Raw genomic sequence first — 16,151 nt, forward strand, 5'->3', positions numbered from 1 at the left:
CTAAAAGTGAATAGATGTTACTCTGATTTGTCCCTCAAATGACAAATGACAATGGGGGGGGCACTTATAATCTGTTAAGCCACCTAGCTTTATTCCCGGCTGTGTACGAAGAGTCTGACTGGTCAGTCCAGTATGACAGTTTGGGTCTGGTTTTTCAACCTTTCGGCAATGTTCTAGTCTGTGCGGGGAGCCTGATTCATCAGAAAGTATGCTAGTGCTGCTATACTGCCCTCTAAAGGTCAAGGTCCAAGGAAACCTCAGACACTGAGCCACTTTTTATCTACACTGAGCTATAAATACACCATCTTCAAACCAAGCCTTGTGTAATAAGGTTAAAATACTTTAAAAGAGGACGTTGCCTTTATGTACAGAATCTTTATTTTAAAACCAGGAATCTGTATTTGTATATTTATTGTGTAATTAAAACTTAATTTTATTTTTATTTTTTTTAAAGATTTTATTTATTTATTTGACAGACAGAGATCACAAGCAGGTAGAGAGGCAGGCAGAGAGAGATAGAGAGGAGGAAGCAGGCTCCCTGCCGAGCAGAGAGCCCGATGTGGGACTCGATCCCAGGACCCTGAGATCATGACCTGAGCCAAAGGCAGAGGCTTAACCCTCTGAGCCACCCAGGCGCCCAAAACTTAATTTTATTATTTAAAAAAAATTTTAATCTGTCCACCCAATGTGGGCCTCAAACTTACAACCCCAATATCAAGAATCACATGCTCTACCAACTGAGCCTGCCAGGCGCCCCTAAAACTTAATTTTAAAAATTAGAATATATGAAAAAAATTCACATTTCTAGTATGTAAAATGCCTTTATGTTATAAAGGAACTCTTCTGTTCTGGCATTCAGGCTGGGAATTTATTGGGAACTTATAGGCAAAGCTATAAAGAGCTTGGATCCCATCCCCTGAGAATCTGTGGGCCAGGGCAGGGCTAAAGCCCTTGAGGCTTGAACTCCAGCCATTTTCTCTCGCAATATACAAGGCTACAAGGCTACGTGGCAGGTGCCTTTTTCATCCCAACTCCCCGACTCAGTAACTAACCTACTTCCCAGTGTCCTCAATTCTCCATCAAACATCCCCTCCAGCAAACTCCTCTAATGCCCTCTGGAGGAATTACTTCTTCTACCTGCCCTCCTCCCACAGGGCCCCTCCAGGTTAGTACTGGTTCAGTACATAGCACTAGAATCTATCTGTAGGTCACCTCCCAGCTGGCTCCTGGCATCTCACCATGCAAGTAGTAGAATGCCTCATTCCTGCATGCATGAAACAGGTGGTGGTATGGGCCTAGCCCACAGTCTAGGTCTTTAACCACAGCAAGCACCTGTTTCACAGAGACTGGCTAGAGTAGACACACAGGTTGTTGCTGCTGCAAGAGGGAGTGCATCCAAGCTGCTGTTGGACATACGCCACTATGTTAGGCCTGCCCTTGTCAATGCATGAAGTGTACAGCAGTCTGAATAGTGCCATCCAGGGACCAGCAACAAGGGGCACCCTACAAAACACTGGTATTTATGATTTAGCATGGCCCCATCCCATCTCAACCTAGAGAAGCCCATAAAGACCTTTCAGTCCAGGGGCGCGTGGGTGGCTCAATCGGTTAAGCATCTGCCTTTGACTTAGGTCATGATCTCGGGATCCTAACATTGAGCTCCATGTTGGGATCCTTGCTCAGCAGGAGCCTGCTTATCCCTCTCCCTCTGCTTGCTGCTTCCCCTGCTTACAGTCTCTCTCTCAAATAATAAAATCTTACACACACACACACACACACACACACACACACTACCTTTTAGTCCAGTACAGTGTTCACAATCCTGGGTGCATAGTACAATTACCCTTGGAGTTTTGGAAATGTGATGCAAAGCCTGGCCTCTGGGACTCTCAGTTTAAATGCTCTGGGGTGGAGCCTATTGTCCAAAGTTCATTACAGGCAGTCAGAATTGGTCAAAGGCACTAAGTGATACCCAGCTCTATCCCATTACTTAACTTCTCTGAGCCTGTTTCCTCATCTGTAAAATGGGGACAACAGGACCTCATAAGGTTGTTGGAAGGCTTAAGTAATTACATTTTCTGTTTTCTGTAAATTATGTGAGATAACATAGGTAAGGCCCCTGGCACAGTAGCTGGCCTGAAGCCAGATTAATAGAGCACTCAATGAGCTCAGACATTACTATTATCATCTAAGCCAAACCCTTCATTTTGTGCACGAGAAAACAAAGACCCCAATAGATGAGGCCACTTGCCTACCCCATACCTCACAGCTATGCATGGCAGTCAAGTCCGTGCAGTTTCAATACTGAGCTCTTGGGCGAGGCCAGTGCCATGCCAAGGATAAGGATTTCAAGACAGATATAACTTTGGGCTACAACCCAAGTGCCCTGCCCCTAAAGCGCTCAGTAGGATGGATCCTAAGACTTTGTTCTGTTTGAAACTGGGGAGAGAAGTGCAGGCATTTCTTCAAGGTAATAAAATGGAAGTGACTAAAGCCCTTTGCTACCGTCAGTTCCTTAGATGTCAGGAAAGTGATGGTTGTTCATTGACATTTGAATCTGGACTGAAAGAGCTCATCCCACCTACCCACATACCATTTCTCAGTCTGTAGAAGATAGGAGGGGCACAGGGACAAAACTGCAGGTATACTAATAGTATGAATCAGGAGAAGAAAAGAGGGTGCCAAAGGGCCTCGCTGGGTAGTTTTGCCTTAAGGTATCAAATGTTTAGCCCGTCAACTTCTACACAGATGTGAAGAGACATCATCAATCTAATCATTTCCCACATGAGTAGACAAATTATCCTAGACAACTTCTAAGGTTTTGCCCCCCACTAAACCAGCTTGGCTGTCCTGTCCCAGGAACACAAAATTGTTATAGGTACAGGAGTTGTCAGAGGGACTGTTCATCACAGTCTTACGGAGTCTCTGAAACCCAAGCCCAGTCACGACCTTTAGCGGCCCTCAGTGCCACAGGATTATGGAATCCGCTTCCAAATAATATTCAAAAGTAAAACTTACTAATTTCCTAAGTACATATAAATAAAGGTCAACAAAGTTCTGATTTTCTTCTAGGCCTACTAGAGTTAATAAAAAAATTAAATTTCTACAGACAAGGGCACCTGGGTGGCTCAGTGGGTTAAGCCTCTGCCTTCAGCTCAGGTCATGATCTCGGGGTCCTGGGATCGAGTCCTGCATTGGGCTCTCTGCTCGGCAGGGAGCCTGCTTCCCTTCCTCTCTCTGCCTGCCTCTCTGCCTACTTGTGATCTCTGTCAAATAAATAAATAAAATCTTTAATAAAAAAGAAAAAAAAATTGCTACAGACCCATTCTACCACCTCTCCTCCTGCACAACATGTTCGGTTTTATCTGCTTATTTAGTTTCCCCTGCTTCGCTTGTCCCGTCTGCCTATCTGGTTAACCCAACACTGCCCAGCCCCTCCTCTTTGCCTGACCCTCCAGGCAGGGACCACTTTGTTTATACAATCAGCATGTAAGGCTGTTTCTGTCTATAACCAATCTGGAGTGATGTAGCCAAAAGCAAGACTGCACATGGTGTGGAGAAAGCACATTCCGTGCTACCAAAACACACGCGGAAACGACAGCCACCACCGTAGCAGTGCCTATATCCCAAGTTCTCCTCTCCAGCACTTTACACGTTTTAACTTTATCCTTCCAAACTCCTGCAATGTCGCCAACAGGTGGCTGAGCTGACATTCCCAGGCGGGTGTGATGCCACTATGGGTCAGAATGGCTCAGCCTGTGTGGACAATGGAGCCAGCAGGCTAGGCTAGCCGATCTCAGAGATGAAATGAGATGGTGCTAGCAGGAAATCTGCTAAGAACCAATGGAAACCTCCTCTGGGAACCTCTTCCAGGCCTTCTGAGAGCCTTACGGGCAGCTCGGAGTGCGGCAGGGCTCCTTCCAGCTCCTGAACTCGGTGCGATCGCCGGCGGCACTGTGCTCAGGTTCATCGTTCGCATCAAAGTCGTCGTCCATGGGCCCGTCAGGGAAGTCCTCGCAGTCACTCTCCTCTACCTCGGCATTGATGTCAAACACCTGCTCGTTTTTCTTGAACTTGTCTACCAGAGCAGAGACAGACTGGGGAGGACAAGGAGAGGATTCTCTAGTTCTCACCATCCATGCAGCCTGGAGTAACAGCCTGCCTGGACTCCTTCTTAGCCCTGAGTTCCAGGTTCCAGCCTCCCCTCCTGGCTCGCCCTCCCCTGAGTCAAGGTTCTCACGAGAGTAAGGTGCTGAGGAAGTTTATACTGTGCGGCACAGGATGAGGCCGTGTTGTCGTTAGGCACATTTCGTAAAACATGAAACAGGAATTGGCATCCATTAACTACATGTTTAGAGAAAACAGTTTTCCATGGAGACCATTTATTCTGGAAGTGATAGTAAGTAGGCTAAAGGGGGACAAGCTAAAAATATACAGAGAAAAGCTTTACACATGACAGTTTCTCAGGAAACTCTGTGCCAAGGGACTCAACCCTGAAGAGCAGGAAATTCCTTGAGCCTGACAGCAGCCTGAGACCAAAGGCCTGGAATTAGCCATGTTCAAGGGGATAGCCGATTTAAAAAAAAAAAAAAAAAAAAAAAAAAAAAAGTGCACCCAGGAATGACAGGGCTGCCTCACTCTCATTTCTACCCCCCAGGTTTTAGTCCCTACAGAAGTGCCAAGGGAAATATTTTCTGTACTCCTAGCTAAATAAAAATGATGCCACGGTTTCGGGTTCTCACTGGGCAGAACTCATCTTGGGCCATCTCACTGAAACCACAAGCAGTTGGACAAATGCCCAGAGCCCTCAGAAGTCTAAAAGTTGAACTCACCTCATTATGTGTCTCACTGTCCCATTTCGTGAACTGGAACCCGGCCAGGGAAGGGCAGATCTGGCCGTCCTCTGCACACTGCTGCATGGGCGCTGGAGAGGGCAGGAGCAGGCAAAGAGTATGGATGGAGCACGCGCCCCCCACCTCAGAGTGACCAGGGTAGCATGATGGAGATATGGGGCTTTTTCAACCTCTGTTCTGTGGCAGAGGCTGGCTGGTGGCCAAGCTCCAGGTCACAGACTTCTGTCCAGGGAGAGGGTAGTGCTCAGACAACATACCTATCTTGGAGGGAGGCACCACACTGGCACTCCAAAAATTACTAAAACATTAGGGCAGAAGCCTAAAGCATACACATTTAACTCTGAAATGGACATCACGCCCAATGTTGGAGTTGGGAAATCAAAAATCCTCAAAGTGTACTAACGGCACTATCAATCACACAATGTTACTTATTTTAGTCCTAAACTAAGCGAGGTACCTTACAGAATTAAAGTCCTAGTTGACAGCAGAAACTTGAAAAATACACCATTAGCACAAATATTTGTACTTAGAAAACTTTAGTCAAGAATAGAAAGGAAGGGGCTCCTGGGTGGCTCAGTGGGTTAAGCCGCTGCCTTCGGCTCAGGTCATGATCTCAGGGTCCTGGGATCGAGTCCCGCATCGGGCTCTCTGCTCAGCAGGGAGCCTGCTTCCTCCTCTCTCTCTCTCTGCCTGCCTCTCCAACTACTTGTGATTTCTCTCTGTCAAATAAATAAATAAAAAATCTTTAAAAAAAAAAAAAAAAAGAATAGAAAGGAGGAAAGCAGCCCCTGTAACATCTGTGAAGTCCTGGAGGGAAAGGAGCAATTCATGCAACCCACAAGTGTAGCTACTGTATTCCTGCCCAACTGTGCACCCAGACGATCCCCCCAGAGTGTGGAGGGTAGGATGGGAGGCGGGATAAAACCCCTGCCAGGCCAGTAAAACGGGATGACAAAAGGACAGGGCCAGGGATGCCTGGATGGCTCAGTCGGTTAAGCATCTGCCCTCGGCTCCAGTCATGATCCCGGGGTTCCAGGATCGAGTCCTACATCGAGCTCCCCGCTCAGCAGGAAGTCTGCTTCTCCCTCTGCCTGCCTCTCCCCCTGCTTGTGCTAGCTTTCTCACTCTCTAATAAAATCTTAAAAAAAAAGGACAGGTCTATTCTCAGACTACCAAGGTGGAGTGTGAAAATAACTACAATACCCTCTTCTCCTCAGGACACCCTGGATTGGTAACAAATAAGAACAAGGCCCCTTTGGCTCAACAAAAGCCTATTACAGCCCCTTTTCCAAGTCCAAACTCTGACATTCCTGGCTAACCCCAGGACCCTGAGAAGTGACTGAGAGCCTTGGCTGTTAAGGGGCCCATGCGGGATATGGCACATATGGGCCAAGAGCAATGGCGAGAGTTAGCTACTACTGTTAGCCTCTGTGCTACAGAGGGGAAAGAAGTCCATTTTCCCCAAAAGGATGCCCAACTGGGCATTCCAGAGGAAGCTTCTGGGTAATTTAAACAAGCAACATCATGATGGAGTGTCATGAAACCCATAGCTGTACAGAAACTTTTCTGATGACCGAAATGCCCTGGTGAAACGCATCATGTGTACCCACCTTTTAAATCTGTCGCTTCCACCCAACCTAAATCCGGCAGCTCCAGGGGTTCCTCGGTGGACAGAGTCTGCACATCGGAAGGGAACAGCAGCTCACTTCTGTAGTCATGGCAGTGGAGGGTAGACAGAAACACCCCAGCTGTGCTGCACTCATCGAACGAGGCCGCCGTCTTCTGAAACATGGGGTCGATCTGAGTGAAAAACAGAACAGGCAAGTTATGGGATGCAGACAAAGCAGACAAAATCTCCTTCCCTGGACTCTGTTCATTCCAGGGTATCTCGGCACGTGATCAAAATCGGGAGAGGGCTTTCTTTTTTTTTTTTTTTTAAAGATTTTATTTATTTATTTGACAGCGAGAGATCACAAGTAGGCAGAGAGGCAGGCAGAGAGAGAGGAAGGGAAGGAAGCAGGCTCCCTGCCGAGCAGAGAGCCCGATGCGGGACTCGATCCCAGGACCCCGAGATCATGACCTGAGCCGAAGGCAGCGGCTTAACCCACTGAGCCACCCAGGCGCCCCGGGAGAGGGCTTTCTAATAGATCAATAAAATCCCATCCTAGCAGACACTAATTGAAAAGGAAGCCTATGTGTGGTCAGCTGAATAAAGGTACAGTGTTCAAGTACACAGGAAGTGGCAATAAGCTTCTACTGTGTCACTGTTTATAATCCACACGGACAGTACACTTCTGCTGGCCTCCTTCCACAAGTCACTGTTTTGAACTAGCTAACCTAGTACAATGCTATCACCACAAATTCCATGGACTTAAAAAGCCTGTGATGGATCTGTTCACAAGATCCCATTATTTACTCTAGGCAGAAATATTTTCACAGATCTGGAGAACACAACCAAGAGATTCAGGGTAAAGACAGGCAGTCAGCAGGGCTAGATGGATGGGTAAAAGATGGGAGAGGCCCTAAGAGAGCTCCCAGGCTGGAGTAAGAAGCAGGAGTGGCACAGCCAGGGGACAGCAATCCCAAAGGCAGACTGGGGCACAGTGCAGGAGAACGAGGACAGAGCAAGACCCAGGCATGTGTAGCAAGAGTGCAGAAGCCACTTGACTCTACTGGTGGCCCTATGACAGGAAACACGTGGAGTATTAGGTTCACAAGTCTCCTGTATGTCCCAGGACATAGCTACTGTGGAGAGAAGGGCCTCAGGGAGGAAGACAGATGTGGATCTCTGGCTGAGCCTTGGTTCTGAACCTGACCTTGACAGAACTGAGATTCTCCTCTCACCTTTCCAGTAAGCCCATCTCAGCATCCTTCCAGCCCCCAGAGTATGACATACATCAACTCAAGTTCTCCCTGTCTCCTTACCCTTCAGGCTGTCAGTTACACACCCTGGCAGGGCTTCCTCCCAGCACATCTCTACCATCTACCCCTTCCTTTTTCACCCGTTGCCACCAATACAACCCACACCTGAGTTAACGCTTGTCTCTGGTTGCTCCCCATTTCCTATCCTAAAACTTCTAGTGTTGTTACTCCCATTCCTCAAATGTCAACTAGAGCACTGGCTTCCCACCCGGAGACCCACACCTTGAGAGTTCCTATGTGGGTAGTTAGTGAAAAACTCAGCATTTCAAAGAGTCAACATAGAAACTGTAAACACCAAAATAAAGCTGAAAACACTAAGACAATTTTCCTCACTTTTTGCCTAGTGAAAACAATGGTTCTTTCATATAAAATGGATCTGATTGACACTTTTTTTTAGTTCTTTGATGGGAAAATGAATTATTGGTGACTGCATAATTTAGTAGATGAAACTTTTAGCCCCCCCCTTTTTAAATAGTAATCTCTAAACCCAGCATGGGGTTCAAACTCATGACCCCAAGGTCAAGTGCTACGTGCTCTACAGACAGAGCCAGCCAGGCTCCCCAGCTAGGTGAATCTTTTGAAACAAGGGTCCACAGCAAGGAAGAGAAACAGTAAAAGGAGACGTTATACTTCCCACTTCTTTCTTGAAGGTTCTCTCCACCTACCAGCTCTAACGCATTCATTTTATTTTATTTTATTTGTTTGTTCAAAGACTTTATTTGTCAGAGAGAGAGAATGTGCACAACAAACTGCATGGTAAAGTCTAGGGCTGTTTCAGCTTTGTGAGTAAATCCTGGGTTCTAGCCAAACTTGTATACTGTCCAGCTCCTTAAAGAACTAGAATTTTTCTGTTCCATGGCTTTTGCTTGTGCCTCTGCCTAGAATCACCTTCCTGGCAAGGTCCATCTGACAAATACCTACCTTTCCTTTAAGGCCCAGTTCAAATTTCACCTCTTCCATAAACTCTGACCTCCACCCACTCTGATTTCCTATAGTATGTGCCTTGAACTTCCTTGCATTGTATCCATTTGTGCTCTCATGGTATAAAAAACTGGAACATAATCAGGTTGGAATCTCCTGTGATAGCAAACATTTTGCACACAGAGAGCGGTGTCCAAAACAGATCAGCTCACATACAAATAAGAGTTCTCAACTGGTCTAGACACATCCACAGAACGTTTGCTTTCTCATCTCCATGCCATCTCCAAGAGAATGCAGGTTCAGGAAAAAGTTGAAATGTCAAATTCTAGGTTTCTGACAATCACTCGCTCTTGTTATCCTCCGAATTGGGCTCTGGCTATTATAAGTTTATAGCAGAGGACAGAACAAAAAAAGCTTTTTATGACTGGGGTACTCAGTGTTTCTTTAAGACTAGTGGTTTCATTTGGCATAACTGTGGCTGACCACCACAGGCTGAGAGGGAACAGTGCTGCTTGCTCTCTTGTTTTCTCTTTAGAACAATGGGAAAGGCTGGTTGGTATAAGCATCCTCAGACTCCCCAGAACTGGGTCTACCTGGTTGGAAAAAAATGACTGGGAACAGAATTTCTTTTTATTTATTTATTTTTTTATTTATTTATTTGACAGACAGAGATCACAAGTAGGCAGAGAGGCAGGCATAGAGAGACGGAGAAGCAGGCTCCCTGCCATGCAGAGAGCCTGATGTGGGGCTCGATCCCAGGATCCTGGGATCATGACTTGAGCTGAAGGCAGAGGCTTTAACCCACTGAGCCACCCAGGCGCCCCCAGAATTTCTAACTGTGTTGTTGAACAGACATTTCACTACAGATCCAGAAGCAGAGACAAGAATGACAGTGAAATAATACTCAGACTATCTAAGAAGGGGGAAAAACATGGAGAGTTGGGGTGGAGAAGGGAAGGTGGGAGAGAATTATATGGCTCCCCTTTGGATATATACAACATATTACCATGGATAAAGTACTTTGCCAGGGACAGATTCACTACCACAAAACCTGTACGTGGATGGGACTGGTGTTAACCTGTTGCGACAGTTTAACAAAGTAAAATTCAGAGCCTTTTCCCAGGGCCACGCAGCTAAGATAGCAGAATGAGGATGTGAACTTTCCATCTGCTGCCCCCAAATCTGGTACTACCCAATGTCAACGCTGACATATGAAGAAATACCACCCCCCGCAGAAAGCCAGCCACCCTTTTTTTCCCTGCTCCCTCTTCAGCCTCAGCCTCAGTGTCTCCACTGTCCTCAGGCCCCTCCAGTCCATCCACACAAAGTCCTCACAATAGGATAGGCTGGAGAGGCACCTGGGTGGCTCAGTTGGTTAAGTGATTGCCCTCGGCTCAGGTCATGATCTCAGGATCCCAGGATAGAGCCCTGTGGTGGGCTCCTTGCTCAGCAGGGAGCCTGCTTCGCCCTCTCCCTCTGCCTGCTACTCAGCCTGCTTGTGCTCTCTGTCAAATAAATAAAACCTTAAAAAAAAAAAAAAAAAAAGTAGGCTGGAACTGCTAGGCAAGCCCAGAGTAGAATAGCCCCATTACTCAGAGTGAACCCAACAAGGCTCCTCACACCTAGCCCCCGTGTGCTCGTCTCTACCTCATCTGCCATGAGGCCACCATGACTAATCTCACCATTGTCCTTCCTTTAGTTTATTTATTAGTCACACATTAAAGACCCAGGTCTACCCAGGATTCTACATTTTTCAGGCTCTAAAACCTAGAAAGACCTGACATTGCCTCTTTGGCCCCCACCCCCCTCTGCTAACAATGGATATTCCCCCCAGGATACTCTAGATAGTCCCTACATTCCCCACTTCTTTCCTGAAGCTCTCTCTTTTTTTGTTGTTGTCGTTTGTTTTGAAATTATTTGTCAGAGTGAAAGAGAGCATGAACGTGAGCAGGGGGAGCAGCAGGCAGAGGGAGAAGCAGGGTCCCAGCTAAGCAAGAAATCCAATGCAGGACTCGATCCCGGGACCCTGGAATCATGACCTGAGCTAAAGGCAGAAACTTAACTGACAAAGCCCGGGGACCCCTAACTCATTCATTTTAAATTGGGGACGATATCATTCTCAAGGGCATGAAAACTGGTTCTTGGGGAAGGGTAAAAAAAAAAAAAAATATTAGAAATTACCATAACCAGGGTACCTGGGTGGCTCAATCCTTAAGCATCTGCCTTCAGTTTGGGTCATAATCCCAGGGTCCCAGGGTCCTGGGATCAAGCCCTGCATCAGGTTCCCTGCTTCTCCCTTTCCCACTCCCCTTTTGTGTTCCCTCTCCCGCTGTGTCTCTGTCAAAATAAATAAAATAAATAAAATCTTAGGGAAAAAAATTACAATAACTTGTGAATCTCTAAGCCTCAACCCTACCTGATAAAATCTTACTCAATAATCATTCATTTCAAGGGCAGAGGGTAGGAAGAAAAGATCTAAAAAGGGTCCTGAAGTGGGAAGGAAATGACAAAAGGCTGAGGAGCACTGCTTTAATGGAACCCAGCCTGCCCAAGGGCATTGCTTCCCCATAGGCCAGTGTGGCTACTTCCTCTCCTGCAGCCCTCCAACCTCTGGCCTAGATGTGGGACAGGTGAGTTCCTTGTTCCTCCTCATTGCTTCCAGACTAGTCTCCTTCCGAAGTCCTAAAACCTTCCACTTTGAACATTGTAAGGTCAGACCTCATCAGCCTCTGCCCATCTATGTTTCGATCACCTTTCAATCCTCAGTTCTCTCTGCTTCTTGGAAGATTTTAATATTAGCTCTTGGCTCATTACTATTCTCCAACTTTGCTGCTGTCCTAAGTTTTTGGTGATTTTAATATCCCTATATGCATCCAACACTGTGGCTTCTCAGTTCCTTGATGTCCTCACCTTCAATGGTTGTGAGCTTCATCCTGAAAACCCCAGGACTTCAAGACATCCCTTGGTTGTTCTCTGAACTTTCAGAACTATGACTACAGCCTCTCTGTATGCTCAACTCCAAGTGCCCCTGGCCTTACCCCTTAACATTCCAGCCAACACCTTCTGGTCTCAAACACCAAGTCTTTGACCCACTGTGCCCTAAAACCCACTGTTCATAGGGCTTTCTGCTCTCTCTCACTCCCCTCTTTTCCTGGCTGAAGTCCCAAAGGCAGTGATTGTCACCCCTCCCTTGCACGTGCTCGTCACTCCAATGCTCCTCTCTAGCCGTGTCACACTGACTCAGCAAAACCCAATCCCGTGTTCAATACACTTTCTGCTGGCTTTGTGTTCACACCCGCACAGCTAACCATAGCTGGAGAAACTCACAAACTCATGCTGACTGACCTCACTTTAAATCCATCTGCCACAGCCCCAGGTCGACAACCCTGAGTGTTGTCTGGGAAGCAAACTACTTCCCCAGTTCATTAGCTCCCTCACCCTCCTGCTTTTTTCCTCTCTTCAAACCTTTACCTTTCCTCTTCCACGCTCAGTCAGTTGATGTCCTGGCTTCCTATTTCAAGGTGGGGGGGGGGGGCGACCAAAATATCCCACAAGGGCACACTCACATCCCATCCCCCACCAGCCATGGGTGCTCCTTAGCCAAGCTCTGGCGGGGCTGTCCATTCCCTTCCTGTCTCACACGCTCAAGGACTCCACTCAAGCAACTCCCCTCTCTGTCCACTAGACTGCTGCCATCAAGTAAACATGCTGTTAATCCCCCCATTAAAAAAGCAAAAAACAAGAAACCTTCTAGACTTTACTTTCCCCTTCATTTGCCACCCATTACTCTGTTCCAGTTAACAGCTCTCAAAACTCTTCAAAAGACCAGTCTATTCTGCCTTCATTCCTCTCTTGTCATGTGAGTGCCCCCATTATTAGGAAAAATTTCAGTCTTACAAAAGTGTTGGAACTGTAATAAGAACATCTGTGTTACATTTACGTAGATTCCCCACTGGGTAACATTTTGCATATTAGCCATCCCCCTCCCCCCCCCACCCCACCCCCACCCCGACCACAAATCTTTTGGAAGGTAGATATGCTGACACTTTACCTCTGTGCCAGTTATTAAGTGACTGCCTCTTAGTCCCTGTCCTACCTTCTACTGGCTACTCTATGATGCTGGTTCTGGGACATCTGGGCTTTGCTAGCAGCTCCCTGGTGGCCTCCACCAGTCAGGGGCACTATAGGGAGACTGCAAGGATAGAAGGGACTTGCTTCTTTCTGTAGCCTTCCAGTTCCTGTCATCCAACAGGGCTGCTTCAGCCCAGATGCAGCAGTCCTCCCCTACCTATAGCACTAGCTGAGTTTAATTTGCACTTTTTCTCACACTCACAGAACCAGCCTCATCGTATGCCCTTCACAGACACAAGCACCAACCAGCATGTCCTCCTCAGAGGTCTGGGTCCTGGGGTCACGAGCCCCTCTTTCAAACTCAGGGACACCAGCGCCAGCCAAGCAGGCCCCTTCCCTGGAGGTCTGAGTTTCTGCTCCAGAAACTCAGAATGGTGATCCATTCTCCAAGCTTCAGTGGCCCTAGGCTTCCACTTTGACATGGCTAATCACTCTCTCCTCCCTGACAGTTTCCCATTTGGGTGCCACACTCTCCCAGTTTTCCTCCTACCCACTGGATGCTTCCTCTGTGGCTCTCTGAACTCTTAAGATTGGGGCAATCCAGGGCTCAGTTCTTTTTCCACATGTGCTCATTCCTTTGGTGATCAATTCTAGTCTCAACCTTAGCTGTCATTTACAAATGTTGTGGAGGTAGAAGAGTAATCTAGTCCACTGTTGGGAGGGATAGTAGGCTGGTACAACCTGTTTTTGAGGGCAATGGAAATTCCATGACTCGAATGCTCTTATGGATACATTCTCAGAAGAGCACAAAGATAATATGTATAAGAACTTTCACTAAGATACTGTTTTTAACAGCAATATTTTTTAAAAGATTTTTCTATTTATTCATTTGAGACAAAGAGAGAGCCTGAGCAAAGGGAGAGGAAGAGGGAGTGGGAGAAGCAGACTCCCTGCTGAGCCAGGAGACCGATGTGGGACTCGATCCCAGGATGCTGGGATCGTGACCTAAGCCAAAGGCAGATGCTTAACCAAATGAGCCACCCAAGTGCCCAACAGCAACATTTTTAAAAAGCTTGTACCAACACTGTTGCTTTAAATTAACTATGCTAAAGATAAGTTGAGGCCTCTGGGTTCCTTTAAGGAGAAATTCCTTAGGATTTGCCAGATCATAAGGTTGTTTAGAGCAAGGACTCTGGAGCCAGACCACTTAGCTTCAAATCCTAGCTTACTTACCAGAAGCATCATTTGGGGCAAGTTACTTAACAGCGCTGTACTTTGATAACCTCCTCAGAAAATATAACAAGGATGTTGTGAAGATTAAGTGAGGTCACATGGCTCAGACTTAGGGCTGCACAGGGCGCCCAGTAAATGAATAAAAATATGTTAGCTATCACCATCTATTCTGCATGTTCCTGGAAAGAAAATGAATGGTTTAATTGATCAAAGTCCTCGGTAATGTGCCATCTCCTTCTACTCAATCTTCCTGAAATACTGTGGGAAAAGCAGGGACTTACACACTTGAGTCTTAATGTGAAGCTAAGAGAAGATAATGCAGATGCCACTTACATATTTGACTCCCTTGAGGCCCAAGCAGGCACATACCAGTAAGGCAGGCGTGGCCCTGCCAAGTTTCAGCCACTGAGGCTCTGAATTAGTCAGAGACCACCCTGCGCCCAGCTCCTCACCTCGCACTTCCGATCTGCTTCAGAGACATTGAGGTTGTTCACATTCTGCTCAATGGTTTTATAGGAGTGCTTCTTTTTGGGCTTTTGAGCCTTTTTGGTTGTTCCTGTTTCAGTAGCACTTCCATCTGAAAGAAGAAGTAAGACTAGGTAGGGTAAGGATTGCTTTGGGGCATGCAGCCAAGCTTATATTAAGTCACGTTTTTCAAAACTCTAAAGAGCGATCACAACAGAAAATGCCATTCTCTCAAAGCAACAGCACATCTCATCTGCGGCTTCCGGAGAAACCTGAAGTATTTGGCTTCTAATACAAGTCAATTCCAAAAGCACCCCCAAATCAGAACTTCCCCATTTGAAGTTTACTCAGTCTTCCCCAAATATGATCTAAAAGGTCCTTCTCTTTTCCAAAGAAAAACAACTCTAGGGTTTAAGGGTCTTCTCATAAACTCTTCTGAAAACGTTCATGTCTTCAACCGAATGAGATTATCTCTTACGACTTCATTCCACAGTATACTACCCAAATAACTACCTCCTATGCCCTTAAGAAAGCCCCTGGAATCCAGATCCCAACTCACGTACCTGCATTATGGCTCTCTGCTTCTTCTGGGGAGGGTGTGTCTTTGCCCAGCCCCCCAAGGACTCTGTAGACATCAGCATGGACCGCGTCCACACGCACTGCGTAGATCTTTGTGCTGGCATCCAGAGTGCCAGCAGCCACCTAGTCCAACAAACAGAGCTCTGCTCAGTGGAGACATAAAAAGGAACTGCCAAACAGGCAAAACACAGCAAGCTTCATAAAATATTGACTTGCTCTTAAGAAAAAAATGATAAAGATTCCCCAAAGACTGATAGGGAATAAACACTATATAGCAGAAAGATATCGTCTCTGTATTCATCAGTTTAGGAAAGAAGCTAATGAAGTGTCTCACACAAGGAAGGTTCTCATGTATCTGCGGGATTCAATGACCGTGCTGTGCTCGGTATCAGAAATAACCACCATTAATTCAGATGCAAGAGGTGAACAGCCTTCTTACTTTAAAGTTGGTCGGTTCGGTGTCTTTCTGTTTAAGAATCTCTGACATAAAATCAATCAAGTGCAAGCCAAAGGCGTTCTTGGTCGTGATTTTCTGCAAACAGAAAAGGGTAGGAAGGTGGGTCACTGACAGCCAAGGCTCATGTAAATACTGCTCCTCTGACAGAGGAAGCTACGTTCTTACACAGTAACGGCCCACATCTCACCACAGGTATCAATTCCCATAAACACTTGGTGACGCGGCCTAATCCACACAAACTCCTCATTCTCAAGAGCTAGAAAGTGACAGCACACTTCCTGAGTTTTCACCGTGTGTAGACCCTGTTATCAGCACTGCCCACTAAGGGACTCAGTGACCCTGAGAACAAATGAATGCGGCAGGGACTATTCACGTTGTCATTTGACAGAGGCGGACCCTGCAGCAGAGTACTCAGGTGACCTGCCAAGGCTGTAGACCTTGTGAATGACAGAGACTGGATTCCAACAGAGACTGGTTCCAGAACTCACATCATTAACCCCCAAGCAATGCTGCCTCTCTGGATGCACCCTAGGAGGCAAGCAACCTGCCAGAAAGAGCACCGAAGTCCCACATAGCACAGTAAGAGCCTGTAAGACCGGCATCAGCATTGAGAAGAGTGGCTGGAGAAGGGAAGCACGCAATTACCGTCG

At 46.7% G+C, this 16,151-nt stretch overlaps 1 protein-coding gene across 1 annotated transcript in view; it reads right to left on the reverse strand.

Annotated features, from left to right (window-relative positions):
• NCAPH (non-SMC condensin I complex subunit H) overlaps positions 1 to 16,151 on the reverse strand; it is a 35,624-nt gene that overhangs the window by 13,781 nt on the left and 5,692 nt on the right. The window contains exons 4-9 of the mRNA XM_059188451.1: positions 15,484 to 15,576; positions 15,029 to 15,167; positions 14,453 to 14,577; positions 6,464 to 6,653; positions 4,833 to 4,924; positions 3,892 to 4,097 (exon numbers count right to left, since the gene is read on the reverse strand). Coding sequence (XP_059044434.1) covers positions 3,892 to 4,097; positions 4,833 to 4,924; positions 6,464 to 6,653; positions 14,453 to 14,577; positions 15,029 to 15,167; positions 15,484 to 15,576 — 845 coding nt within the window. The remainder of the gene's footprint in view (positions 1 to 3,891; positions 4,098 to 4,832; positions 4,925 to 6,463; positions 6,654 to 14,452; positions 14,578 to 15,028; positions 15,168 to 15,483; positions 15,577 to 16,151) is intronic.

Source organism: Mustela lutreola, chromosome 9 (genome assembly GCF_030435805.1).
Source record: "Mustela lutreola isolate mMusLut2 chromosome 9, mMusLut2.pri, whole genome shotgun sequence".
Lineage (NCBI taxonomy): Eukaryota > Metazoa > Chordata > Mammalia > Carnivora > Mustelidae > Mustela > Mustela lutreola.